General features: G+C 37.2%; 1 protein-coding gene across 1 annotated transcript in view; it reads left to right on the top strand.

The window, feature by feature from the left end:
* Positions 1-15,009, top strand: part of LOC134750992 (protein CBFA2T3) — a 34,947-nt gene that overhangs the window by 4,250 nt on the left and 15,688 nt on the right. The window contains exon 2 of the mRNA XM_063686296.1: positions 13,955-14,050. Within this exon, the coding sequence (XP_063542366.1) occupies positions 13,955-14,050 (96 nt within the window). The remainder of the gene's footprint in view (positions 1-13,954; positions 14,051-15,009) is intronic.

Here is a 15,009-nt window from a genome sequence, read left to right as displayed (position 1 = left end):
CGGACTCGCGCACGAAGGGTTCCGTACCATTTCACACAAAAACGACAAAAAAAATCACGTTTATTGTATGGAGCCCCACTTAAATATTAGTTTTATTCTGTTTTTAGTAAGTATTTGTTGTTAGCGGCAACAGAAATACATCATCTGTGAAAATTTCAACTCTCTAGGTATCACGGTTCATGAGATACAGCCTGGTGACAGACAGACGGACAGCGGATTCTTAGTAATAGGGTCCCGTTTTTACCCTTTGGGGTACGGAACCCTTAAAAAAAAACAACGGGGTGCACTCCGGGAGTGCCGGCAGAAGTGAAAACTTGAATATTGTATTTTTTGAGGATACTTTCATCAAGATATGGGATCACGAGTTAAATATTAGATTGGTAATTATATGACAAATAGATTCAGAACCGAGTTTTCATTGCTTATCGTAAAAAAAGAAAAAAATAGTGCTTGGAAGGGAAAACACTAGGGCAGAAACGTATCACTTTCAGCCCGCTTCATAGATAAACAATGAGCCACTTTTAGATCATGAGAAATATTTTCATCCTCGTGTAAACAGCATTTCTATTCACGCTAGTTCTCTGTAAATCATAAAATCACTACATTATTCAGAACGCGCCGCCGCGTATTATTGTCGCCTTCGATCTTCGATTGACGCCCATCGGCGTCCACTGGTAACATAAAGGGCGTAATGAGGTCACTTTAAATTCGGTCAAGTTGGAGACTTGCCTGGCATTAATATATCTTGAAGATATTTGTTAAACGTTTATGTATGTACAATTGTACATATTTATACATATTTAGACACTAGACATACACACACATAAATACACACACAAACACAAATACAATTTAGGTAATTTGTATTAGATTAAAATTTTCTCAAATCTTATCAAACCAAATTGAAATTCATTAAATAGTAAAAGTAATACTTAGATACCTAAATGCTTAGTTGTTAGTTTAGTTAGCAGTTAGCACCCAATCGATGGGCGTATGCGTCGGCACGCACGTATTAGGCTGCGACGCCTGAGACAACAATGGAAATACCCCTGATAATACCCCTGGCATATTCAGGTTTGCAAAATACGATACTGACAAAACTAATAGAAAAATAATAATCCTCATGGGGCCTAGTTAAAATGACAATAGGGTATTTGACAAATTTTAATGGTATCAGTAGTTCAGGTTTGTTTTGAGGATCAAATGTTTGTATGGCAATTTTAGAGCAAAGTAGGCACATTTTACGATACCTAAACTTGTCAAACACTGGCAACTTTTGCCAATATCGTGAAATAACCCCCCCGCGTACGCTTCGGCTGTGGAATGAGCTCCCTGCCGAGGTTTTCCCGAGGGGCTACAGTATGGGGTTCTTCAAAAAAGGAGTGTACAGGTTTTTAAAGGGTCGGCAACGCGCGTGTAATATCTCTGGTGTTGCAGGCGTTCATAGGCTACGGTAACTGCTTACCATCAGGCGGGCCGTATGCTTGATTGCCACCGACGTGGTATAAAAAAAAAAAAATAAAAAAAAATAAGCGTTTGTCTATGCATTAGCACGTAGCTCATCACACAGTTTGCACAGGCTATATGGGCTATGCTATGGTTCGTGTGGGGCCATTGGCGAAGCGTTTTAGAACCGTTTTGAATGACATTCTTAAAATAAGTTATAGCACAGAATAAATAATAATATACTACCGTAAAGGAAACTTCCTACAAAACCGAAGTTTGACAGCGGTTCAGGGTCGAATCATGCTATTATGGATGGTATAGAAAGGATGCCAATCTCTTATGGCAGAATTGTTGCAAAAGTGACCGCTTTCAGCTTTAAATAATAGTTCCTAATCTCTCCGGTGGCGCTAGTTAGGCTCTGGGACATGAGTATAACATGAACCATATAAGGCAACAAATAACCTGACCAAATTACGTAGGTTGTTTTTGGTAGTATTTCGGTGTATGGTGGCGCCGCCTAATTACTGTTTTTTGATGGACACTTTTCATACATAGAGATTTGACTCCTTTATATAGTCTCCATGAAGCATTGTTCAAATCGGGCAGTTATATGTATATTCACCTCACAAGCATGGCTGTGAGAATCACCTGACCCCCTTGCCCCTGCCCGTATACACTCCTGCAGCGGAAGCATGGTCGCATTTTTATCGTCTGTCACCATACCCTGTCACGTTCTAACGAGTATGTAAGTGCGAAAGTGACGCACGATGCGACAGGCGATAAAAAAGCGACCATGCTGACCCCGCTGGGGTGAAGGTGTCCTAGCCACGGGTGGACTCATCATTGGGTATTTGTGTTGTCGCTCCTGATCAAGCCAAAATATTTAATTTGTGTTATTATAGTATACATGGTATACCTACTATAATAGGCCTAAGATAAAAAAGTTGAAGAAAAAGAGTTCTGTAGGTAGTTTAAGTTACACATTCACTGCCAGCGTGTGCTTACGTTACGAGCATAGCCGATAACACGGGAAAAACCGTATGTAGCGAAAAGCGCCTACGAACAGAGACCCCGCCATAAAGGTTCGCTGCAGTGACTTCGTTGATTATCAAGTCGAATTTATTTTTTATATTATTATTTAAGTCCCCAGCAAGCTCGGTTTCCCATACAAATGTAGTTACGCTCTCATTTTAAAACAACTAGCTAGATTGCTCTGAACCTTCGTACTTAAATACAGTAGGATAAGGTATATCTAGTCCTGTAATTAGTTTATGTAACTTCAGATACCTTAGTTAAAAAATACAGCGAATTTAAGTTTTTCATACAAAACTTTTTTTTTCGTTTGTTCAGAAAGCAAACAGTCATATAAACATATCAAAAATGCGATACAAAAGATGTACCGCAACAATAGAAAAATACAACAAAAAAGACCTGGAGGTTCATAAAACATACATTATTATTTTGTTTTTGTTTTATTTCATTTGTTTTATAAGCTGGATCTATATAAACTACTTACAAGACTAGATATACCTCATGTCATTGTATGTACAAAGTTTCATTACAATCCAATACGTAGTTTTAAAATGAGAACGAAACTCCGTTAGGAGAAGGTAAAATTGCCGAGCATGCCGACTAACCAAAATAACATTGCATTAAAGAACGAAATGGTCCATAATTAGTCAAACGCAGTACAAACAGCAATGTCCATCGTGGACCTTATGCCTCTAGTAATAAGGTTTACGTACTCTCAGTAACAGTGGGCGATGGTACAAGTACAAAAGGAAGATATGTTTGCAGCAGGTCAGTGCCGCTGGCACAATATTTCACGTAATTGCGAGGGCAGGCCCGGGGCGCTAAGACTAGGAATGTACCGTTATTATATCGATAATAGATATATATCGATAAAAGTTACTGATAAGTTTGTTAATTAATGATAACTTTGTTTTCCGCTTACTGCTCCTACACTAGCTACTTTAGATTAGAAATTATTTTATTAAGGTAGGGCACTCAAGGTCTATTAACACATTGCTTATTATTACATCAGTTTTGTATATGACCGTTTGTTGTCTAAATAAATAGAAACAAAAAAAAATATTAGCGACCCGCCCCAGCTTCGCACGGGTGCAATGCTGATGTATTATACACATAAACCTTCCTCTTGAAACACTCTATCTATTAAAAAAACCGCATTATAATCCGTTGCGTAATTTTAAACATCTTAGTATACATAGGGACAGACATCTATCCAGACAGCAGGAAGCGACTTTGTTTTATACTATGTAGTGATGTTGAAACAGTGACGACAGAAGGATGTGTTTGCAGCCGCTAGCACAATATTTCACGTGATTGCGAGGGCAGGCCCGGGGCGCTAGCACTAGGAAGGTACTCTATACGGTGTCATCGATCTTGATAGGACAACCCCACAGTTAAAATTCGTGCATCGTGCGAGTGGTGAGGAAAATGACGAGACGTATTGCGAACGGACTGTTTTATTACGATGCAGACAGGGAACAGAAGTGTGTAATAATCACACTTACGTTCGCTATCTGCTTCGTCGTTCGCCTTGCTACTCGTACAAACATATAACTGCAGTATTTAATAGAGGTATTGGAGACCATGAAATTGTTAACCATTTTAGAATATTGATTATTGTTTTAGTTATCCGTACTTTAACCGATTTCAAATCTTAATAGGACTAAATCCTAGCATGTACAATAAATTACTACTAACTAACAAACAAAAATAAAATAAAAAACACCACAGTAAATTGTAACTTTTTGTGAATTTTAGCTTATTTGAAAAAAGTTTGCAATATTCCTATGTATTTATATTTGGTCAATCACGTTCATTTACACGTTTCTGTTACATGCGGAGTTTAATAAAGAATAATTATTTTGGTCGCGTCCCTAGTTGGAGGGCGCGTGTCGTCCGCACGCCTCTCGCATTAGTTTTCGGAACTTTTAGCGAAATCTGCTTCAAAGTTCACCAAGGAATATTTTTATCGATGATTTTCTGTCGCATCACTAGTTGGAGGGCGCGTGTCGTTCACACGCCTCTCACTAGCTTTCGGAACCTTTATATTTTCTATCACAACTTATCTCAAGTTTAGTCAAAATTTCGATAACTTTCTGTCGCGTCACTAGTTGGAGGGCGCGTGTCGTTCGCACGCCTCTCACTAGCTTTGGGAACTTTTATTTATCCTGTCGGTCGCAGATTTAGCTCTCTAGTTGAGCAAAAAATACCTACGTCGCTATGTGCTTTAATTGTAAGATAGAATACCAACGCAAGCTTGAGTTTAGATTTTATTATGCAACTAATTAAGTACAACATAAAATAATAAGTTACAGTAAAATTTTTATAAATCTACAGTAAACTGATGCTCCAGACTTTGGAGTCGAGCATTCGTCAGATTGCTGTCATTGATGATTCTCTTGGCCCTCCTCTCAACTGACATACAAGATATATACAGTGGTACTACGTAAAAGAAATTAATAACTAGCTTTAATCTAAAATAGGCCCTTGAGGCATTGTACCAAGGATGCTGGCGGCGTTTCCTCGCTGTATCGGAAAGGTACTTAATTTTGTAAAAATATTTTTTACATTTCTCTTGATTTAACATGTTAAATAGGGCACGTTAGGCCAATAATGAAATTAATTTATAAAATTGGTATTTCAAAAAAGAAATAGATGTCATATAATTAAAGCCAAAATCGCTGGTGGCCGGGTGGTCTAGTGATCAGGACGTTAGCCGCGTGCGAGACGCCGCGCCGGTTCGATTCCGGCTTTTAGTATAGCATGACAAATACATCGAGAAAATACGATGGAGAACAATTATGCACTGTATCTGTAATTTGATTTGTTCCCTATGTCAATTGGTATTTCGTTAAAATGATGGGGGACGGGCGGTATCAAAGTATCAGGACGCTGTCAGTACACACGCGGTACGCCTGGCCGATACGATAGCGGTGGTCCGGCGGGCCACAGAAACAGCGACTTACAAGTGCATTTCTGAATGTAAATATTACGGCCCAAATCGAACAATGCTTATAAAATGGTGATATGTTATAAGAATTATTCGAATTAGACCGTTAGTTGTTTTCGGATAATAACGGGCCAATTCTAACAATGATCTAGATATCAACTAGATCCACTAGATATGAAACAGAAACTATAACGAGATATTTAAGAAAGTCATGTCAAATCTAACATTTCCGCGATTCCGAATGTCCTCTTGAACGATCTCTTTAAGATTTGCTTAAGATATTACTTAGACATCCAATGGATATCTAATGGATATCCCTAAACGTTACAATAATTGTAGCGTGAAATGACAATTGGTTTCTCGAATCGAACTGCAAAAGATAACTAGTTGAGAACTAAACTATAACGTATCTATTAGATCTCGTATAGTTCTCGTAGCTAGTAATTAACACGTTGTTCGAATTGACCGGTTTGACAGTTTTGAAATTTTCAAAACACAGGGTATTTTGGAAAAAAATACTGATTGCCACCTAGTCCATTTACTGGGCCTTACTGAAAATCAGTGTCGCGGAGTGTGCCATGTGATTCATATCGTGACACCAAGGTGAGTGAGGACAATTTAGCATTTTATTTAGTATTAAGTTTTTGTTATCATGCTAATAATGATGGTTTCTTTCTTACTTTCTTTCAAGTATTTTTGATTTAAAAATAAAAAGTAGCTAAGTTAATTTTTTCTGTTTTGTTATGTTTGTACAAATACATACTCGTATAGAATCTCAAAAAATGGACTCAAAAATATGTATCAAAAAGTTGGAACATATTTTCTTTTGATTTTATAAAAAACCGGCCAAGTGCGAGTCGGACTCGCGCACGAAGGGTTCCGTACCATTACGCAAAAAACGCAAAAAAAAATCACGTTTGTTGTATGGGAGCCCCCATTAAATATTAATTTTATTCTGTTTTTAGTATTTGTTGTTATAGCGGCAACAGAAATACACCATCTGTGAAAATTTCAACTGTCTAGCTATCACGGTTCATGAGATACAGCCTGGTGACAGACAGACGGACAGCGGAGTCTTAGTAATAGGGTCCCGTTTTTACCCTTTGGGTACGGAACCCTAAAAATGATCTATTTGATTATTAATTATGATTCCCTTGTTCTTACAAATGTAGTGCATAATTGTTTTCCGTAAACGTTCGTATATGTAATGCTACTTCAGTCAACGTCAGTACTTTTTGTACCGAGACTGACTGAAATAGCAAGACACGTTCATACGTTTCCGTGAAAATACGATGGAAACTAATTATTCACTATATATGTAACTTATTTTTGACACAATACGATACCTACGATAACTTATAAAGCTGTTCTACAATAATTACTCAGCTATTATAGAGCTATATATCCCCTCGCGTCGTTTCGAGAGGACAGCCCTCGAGTGGAGTACCTATCAGCAACCGAACACATATATTGTACTGGACGACGGTTCGGTGCATATGACTCCGCAGTCCATTATACGGGTATTAACATAGAGTAACTTATACTAGAGCGTTACTGTCATAGTAAATTTTGTAACCCCAGTAAATTCACTACCATCTGTCGACACACTTTAAATCTAAAAATAAATATTTATAAAAATACGATAAAATGTATTTAAATATGGATAAATGATTTTTTTTATTTGCATTAATAATTTTTATATGATTTTGACCCATGTTCTTTCACTGGTATGCGTTAAAATTATAAATAACAAACTCAACAGTCAACGCCCTCTATACGAGTGTAGGCCAAAACTAGTGGCGCCATCTGATCGAGAATCAAATTTTAGTGATTTTCGAGGCACGTTTTTTCCTTAGACTGTATCCATCTATTACGGAGTTATATCTATCTTTGGTATTAACAAGGGCCTGACACTCTTTGATAGAGAAAGATAGTCTTATTGCGATTCCTATAAGAGGAAAGAGAAAATAGTGCCGTGCTTTGTCTTTATCACCGACCGGGCATTTTTTCATGGTCGGGTTATGGCATCATAGCAAGGAGGCGATGGCGAAATACCGAAATTTATAAGAGTGGAAGAGAAAAAGGATTATGCTGCCATACATGAAACTGTCAATACATGAATATGTCTTTCTCTTACCCCTGGTCGCTTGGTTTCATGTCTATAACTACTTGTATATCGTGTACCATGTTATAATGGAATGTGTCCGGAATGAAGCTGCTCGGATACAACTGGCTTTTTCAAGCCATAATACTATGTTTGATGTCGGGGGCTGCAATAGCGTTCTGGCTGCTCCTCTGTCAGACTCCGCCATGGCGCTACTGCAGCTTGTACGAAAAGCTATTGTTAATAGATTAAGTTAATTGTAAGAACATTGTATTGCTGTTTTCTATGGAGCGACATGTTCACCTCGGTGACAAGCTCTTAAATAAAGAGAAAAAAAAAACTACTTGTATATGTATATACTATGCCTATGGGTATTAACAAAATCAGAAAGAGTTAGTAATAAATGGTGATTTCACATAAGTGCGCGTACACTCAAAACGCTATGTATATTATACACGGTTTTTTTAGTCCTTCAATTTCAAGAATGCATTCCTATTCTTAAATTAAGTAACTTTCTCAAAGAAACCGGTATTCTCACAGACCTAAAATTTATGCTTAGGGTATTCTAATTAACTCCGTTTTGGAGATAATTATTTTTTTATTTATTGCTAATAAGGCCTCTACGAGCGTGTTTACATATTAGTGTTTAGTATGTTTATTTACGCAATTACTATCTTGGACGATCGATATTCGAAATGTCATAGTTTTCAATTGTTTATTGGATTTAAATAATTATAATGTCCGTGTTACAATTATGCTATTAATTACGTTCTATGAAGAAAAAAAACTAATTATGCCATTCAGTTTCCTTAAATGTACCATAGAGTAACTTATACTAGAGCGGTAAATTTTGTAACCCCAGTAAATTCACTGCCATCTGTCGACACACTTTGAAACTAAAAATGAAGATCTATAAAAATACGATAGAATGTAATATATAGATAAATGATTTTTTTTATTTGCATTAATTATTTTTATGATTTTGACCCATGTTCTTTCACTGATATGCGTTAAAATTGTTAAATAACAAACGAAACCGTCAACGCCATCTATACGACTGTAGGCCAAAACTAGTAGCGCCCTCTGAACGAGAATCAAATTTTCTTGATTTTCGAGGCAAGTTTTTTCCTTAGACTGTATCCATCTATTACGGAGTTATATCTATCTTTGAATGTACTTAGCCATACCCCGAAATTAACGGAATTTAAAAAGGACTCGCCGACCGAGGGTTACGTACTTTTTAGTATTTGTTGTTTATAGCGGCAACAGAAATACATCTGGAAATTTCAACTGTCTAGCTATCCCGGTTCATGAGATACAGCCTGGTGACAGACAGACGGACAGCGGTCTTAATTAGTAATAGGGTCCCGTTTTTACCCTTTGGGTACGGAACCCTAAAAACACCGTGTATGATGCAAAAGGTCAATGTATAATGTAAATGTAATTGTTTATCCAAAATCCGATCGCTCTCTAAAAATTGTGTCACATATATTGTAACTAGCCCTAGCACAGGCCCCGGTCTTTTTGGGCTGTTACTGCACACTATGTCTTTAAATGCTGGCTTAAATTAAAATGTATAATTAGAAATAGTGAAAAGTTTGTTGTATATATTTAATGAATAAAAAAAAAATGTATATAAAATAAAACAAAGCTAAATTGGAAAAAATAGGATTTGGGCTTCATTTATCTCATTAATCTCAAGCAGCGTACTACGTAAGCGAACAACTCGCGAACGCGACGATGCAACGTTATGAAAAAGTATTTATAAAGCGGTTATGCAGCTATTATAAAGCAATAATACAGCTCTCCAGAGCCCCATGTCACCCTTGAGAGGACACTCGAGCGGAGCACCTATCAGCAGCCGAACACACATATATCTTACTCGAGACGATTCCGATTGAACAACTCGTTACGGTTTTGATATTATTTTGATACGACCTTAAAAGTACGTGTGATGTGCGCCAATCGGGTCTATTGTTTCCCATAAAGTTTTAAGTCATAATGTATTGTTTGTCCACAATTTCGTTAGTCATAATTTGGTTTTTCTCAGAAACGCGTAACTTTTCAGGATTGCCATAAAACAAACCTAACCTAACCTTCGTAAAAGATGGATACAGTCTAAGGAAAAAACGTCCCACGAAAATCAAGAAAATTTGATTCTCAAACAGATGGCGCCACTACCTTCGGCCTACTCTCGGATAGATGGCGTTGACGGTTTCGTTTGTTATTTAACAATTTTAACGCATATCAGAGAAATAACTTGGGTCGAAATCATATAAAAATAATTAATGCAAATTAAAAAAAAAACATTTATCCATATATAAATACATTCTATGGTATTTTTATATATCTTCATTTCTAGGGTTCCGTACCCAAAGGGTAAAAACGGGACCCTATTACTAAGACTCCGCTGTCCGTCTGTCTGTCTGTCACCAGGCTGTATCTCATGAACCGTGATAGCTAGACAGTTGAAATTTTCACAGATGATGTATTTCTGTTGCCGCTATAACAACAAATACTAAAAAAGTACGGAACCCTCGGTGCGCGAGTCCGACTCGCACTTGGCCGATTTTTTTTAGTTTTAATCGTGTATCGATAGATGGCAGTGAATTTACTGTGGCTACAAAATTTACTATGACAGTACCGCTCTATCCTATTATTTCCTTTTTGTTTATAATTATATACAAATTATGGAAAATATTTTCCATAATGTCAATATAAATAGAGAAAGATGGGGACTACGTTTGTGTGGAGAATGGAGAAGTGGTCGTCCCTTTTCCACTTAACTGAGTTTTAAACCATGATTGTGAGCACCTTTATTGGATGTTTTACCCAACAGGGGTATTATTTTCCTTTACGCTGGCGCCCGATCAGTTCTTTTGGAGCTGACTGTACCGCGGGAATGAAACGTCACGGGCAGTCGCGGTAAGTGCTGTGTAGGGATGAGACACGAATGCAGTTATCGATAAAATTAAAAGTGTGTGCGTGCGATGCGATTGAAGTAAAACTTTTTTGACGATGACGTTTATTGCTATGTTGGCACTTTGACGTTTGTCCTATTGTATCTGAGTTACCCTCTAGTCGTGCCAAGAAGTTTACTTCAAAAATAAATGTCATATTGCTGCACAAAAGATCCCTATGGGTCGAAGTGTATCCGTAAGGGCCCCCGAACTATAAAATGTCATATTTATTGAAAAAACTAATTGTTCTACCTATTATATAAAACCTTTTCAAATATTTTAGCCAGGATTGGTATCAGGAATGGCCACTTTCTGGATCTTTAAAAATAAAGATTCCTTTAATTACTTTACAACTTTAACATTGTTTTGGAAACTTTCCACAACTTCTACAATCGAAGTAATCAAACAAACTGATTTGTTATTTGTGTGTTTTTCACCGTAATATAAATTTGTGTGTTTTTTACCGTAATATAAAGGCTAGTTCGGACTACGTTAGTAACTTAGTTGAGTGGCGAGTATTTGTGACTGCATGCCCAAAGGGTCTATGCTGCACTTGGAGGAAAAGGTTATAGGCATGCAAAGCCACAAATACTCGCCACTTAACTAAATTACTAACGTAGTCCGAACTAGCCTTGTGTGTCATAATAATTTTAGTAGACATAGTAAATGTGTACAGGAGTCGTAGCACGGTACGCTTATCACCATGCCTGTCACGTTCTAACAAGTATGTGAGTGCGAAAGTGACGGACTTAGTGATAGGGGAAACCATGCTGCGCGGGCAGGTTTCACGATGTGTCAGGAATCAAGTTGCTCGATAGATTACTGTCGATTTTTGCCACTAAGTGTCCCTCCCTAGCGCGCCGTGCCGCGGACACCCGACAAAAACACGGCCATTCAGACGCAGGCTAATGGCGGAGGTGTCATACACACACACACCAACTATTTAGTATATATATATCACCATAGAGAAATATAAGTAAGGAAAGAGTGGTAACTTCATACAGTCCGTTAACTCTGAGAATGACCTTCGGATTTTAGAAAGATACATCGGGTATCGGCGGTAACACGCGAAGGTGATACAGCTGTTCTGCTTTCTTATTAACTCACAAAAAGTTTTAAACTTACCGCAAAAAGTTAAGGATACCTATTGTCTCAATGTAAAATTTGCGATTTGACTTTTTGTCATAATCTAAATAAAATAGAATCAGAATTTAAAATTCGAAAACAAATTTGAAATTATATGGAGTTGTAATACCAGTCACATATTTCAATTCATATGGTAAAATTATACAATTGGAAAATTGTGATATTATTGTTATGGTGGTATTAACTACTCTTATATAGTTTAAGGCTGAAAAGACGACTGCACTCTTTGGGTGTTGGATTGCAACTAAATCAGTAAGAGACTGTCATTTTCTATTACGCGATTACGTCCGATTTTACCCGAAAAACCAAAGATAGATATAACTCCGTAATAGATGGATACAGTCTAAGGAAAAAACGTGCCTCGAAAATCACGAAAATTTGATTCTCGATCAGATGGCGCCACTAGTTTTAGCCTACACTCGTATAGAGGGCGTTGACTGTTGAGTTTGTTATTTATAATTTTAACGCATACCAGTGAAAGAACATGGGTCAAAATCATATAAAAATAATTAATGCAAATAAAAAAATCATTTATCCATATTTAAATACATTTTATCGTATTTTTATAAATATTTATTTTTAGTTTTAAAGTGTGTCGACAGATGGCAGTGAATTTACTGGGGTTACAAAATTTACTATGACAGTACCGCTCTAGTATAAGTTGCTCTATGGAAAAACGAATGTCATTCTGAGAGTTAACGTACTGTACATCAGTTTTCTTACCAAAACGCGAGTTATTTCGTAGTCGACATCTAGCGTCAAGTAGCGGAATTTATCAGTACTGCTAGTTGACAATAGATGTCACGACGATATTAATTTTTTTTCGACAATCTAATAACTTGGATTATTTCGGCTCAGAATCACGAGGACTATTAATTGAAATAAAGAAAAAAAGTGTCTCCAGTTATTTATACAAATTTTGGTTGTCAGTTTTATGACTGTCCATACAAAATGTAGTGGATGTGAAAATGCGTCACAAAAATGATTTTTTTGCGGACAATGTGTCCTTTTTAAATCAATTAGCCCTCGTGATTCTAAATCTGTCGTGGCATCACCGAATGGGCCCTACGGAAGACCAGCGCCGGCTTTATAGCTAGCATTATGCTAAGTTGGGTCCATTTCGTGATGCACACTCGATGATCTCTTCTTTTCTTGCTGTTGTTGTCTGTACATGTTCGTACTTGTGTTGTGATCGTCACGAATAAATGTCTTTTATCTTTCTTTAAATAGGAATAACCCAAAAGTTGATGGTTTTTCGAAAAAAGTAACTGGTACACGTTTTTTCTGTAAATATTTATTTTATAGGAATTTGTAATAGGTATCAAGTGTGTGAGGTGTGCAAGAATAGTTACAAACCTAGGGCGGTAAAGCAAGTAATGTCTCAGGATCACATATCACAAGTAATGTGGCATAGGTTAATTGTACTGCTGTTGTTTAAGGGGCTACCTGAGGTTTTCATCGATTTTTGACAAGTTTTGAATCGTATCTCCTACTTTTGCACTACATATAGAATTATAAGACAAGCGGCTATCGGTTCTTCAATCTTTTATCTCCATTTTTGTCTACCGGATTGTGAAAAAAATGAATACTTATTTATTTATGATTGTTTTAAACATTGTCTAAAAAAAAAACACTTTTTTCGTATCTCGATTGCTGTGAAAGATCTTACTTATACGAAATCTACATATTTGGGTTCGTCTTAGACGTCTCTAAAAATTTGTCTAAGGTTTTAATTTTAAACTAATTAACACAAAAGTTATGGTCAGAAAACCAGTTTTTTGGCCTAAAATTGTTCAACTTTGATGCCAAATATTTCGAAAACAATGAACTTTAAAGTAAATATGGGATACTATATTGCTAAAATCCGTTGCTGTTAATATGATAAGCTACAAAAAACATTAGAAAGGGATTCAAATCGAAGGTCATTGGGGCATGGGATCCCCTTAATTTGTTAGTTGTATTTTTTACCTAAATCATACCTGGAAACCGTAAAATGTAGACTCATATTATGTTAATAATATTAATAACTAGAATTATATAGCTTTACCTATACTTACCCCGTGTTACCTAAAGAAGAGCGGAGGCTTCCAACACAAGCTATTTTTGCTTACAGGGAGGCTCCATCCCTTAGCTTATATTTATTGTGTAACTTACAAAAATAAAGGATTTTGTATTTTTAAAATTAACACTAGGGGTACTGAGGCTTTCTTATTTACGACGAAGCCGGAAAGCGGCAACTTCGTTTAGTGCAGCGGGCCGAAAGTTGACGCTTTCCGGCCGGAGGGCAGAAAAATCATGTTTTGTTACTTGTTTCAGCGCCGGCAGGCAAGGAGCACCGCTCACCAGAACAGGAGGAAAGTCGTTCATCCCCCACCCCGGGGCCCCCCAGTCCTCAAAACAACGGCACAGCAGGTACTTAGCATTTTAAAGGCTGACCAGGAATATATGATCACGCGCCATGTTGCGGAATTTCACTGGAACTAATTTTTTCATACTACACTGAACTGTCACCCTATCTGTACATGAGAATAACAGCGCCCTTTTGACAATGATCATCAGGCATCGTAAACTGCGAGCGAAATCCATTGAAATTACGTACTTTGACTTGACTACAACCCTAGTACTTCAATGGATTTCGCTCGCAGTTTACGATCATTGATGATCATATATTACTGGTCAGGCTTTACGAACCATTAACATTACAACGTTATCTGTGAGTATTTTCTTTTTATATAGTGTGTAAAGCCATCAAAAACGGTGTCTCTCCGGTGTTAAACCATAAATCTTCTGCAATGGACGATGATGAAATCTAATATGGGCGAATATTTAAACGGTGAAAAGGGAAAAGTGTGGACTGAGCGAAGATGTAGTGACAAAAATTGAGAAAGGTATGTTGAGATGGTTTGGACACGTGGACAGAATGAGTGAAAGAAGGCTAACAAAGAGAGTGTATAAGGGAGAGGTAGAAACGGGAGTTGGAAGGGGCAGACCTCGGCGGACTTTCTCTGATCAGATCGGGGAAATCCTGAAGAAAGGTCAGGTCAGGAGCACCCTAAACCGGCGAGCGTGTATGAGGAATGTTATGAAAGTGAATGAAGCGAAAGAGGTATGTCACGATCGTAGCAAGTGGAAATCCGTGGTCTCTGCCTACCCCTCCGGGAAATAGGCGTGATAATATGTATGTATGTATGTATGTATTTAAACGGTGGTTAGCATAGGACCTAAGAGGTATATTGAAATAATTTTTGCTTAGAAGTACATTGAAAATTCAGCCCGCAATGTAAAGCAACACACAAGTTACGAGCTTTTTAAGGTAACTGTCAACGCTTGAGCTTGAGTTGTTGACAGTTACTATAACAATCTCGTATCAT

The sequence above is a fragment of the Cydia strobilella genome, chromosome 21 (assembly GCF_947568885.1).
Source record: "Cydia strobilella chromosome 21, ilCydStro3.1, whole genome shotgun sequence".
NCBI lineage: Eukaryota > Metazoa > Arthropoda > Insecta > Lepidoptera > Tortricidae > Cydia > Cydia strobilella.
The sequence above is the reverse complement of the archived record's forward strand: the minus strand, read 5'-3'. Positions and strand labels throughout refer to the sequence as shown.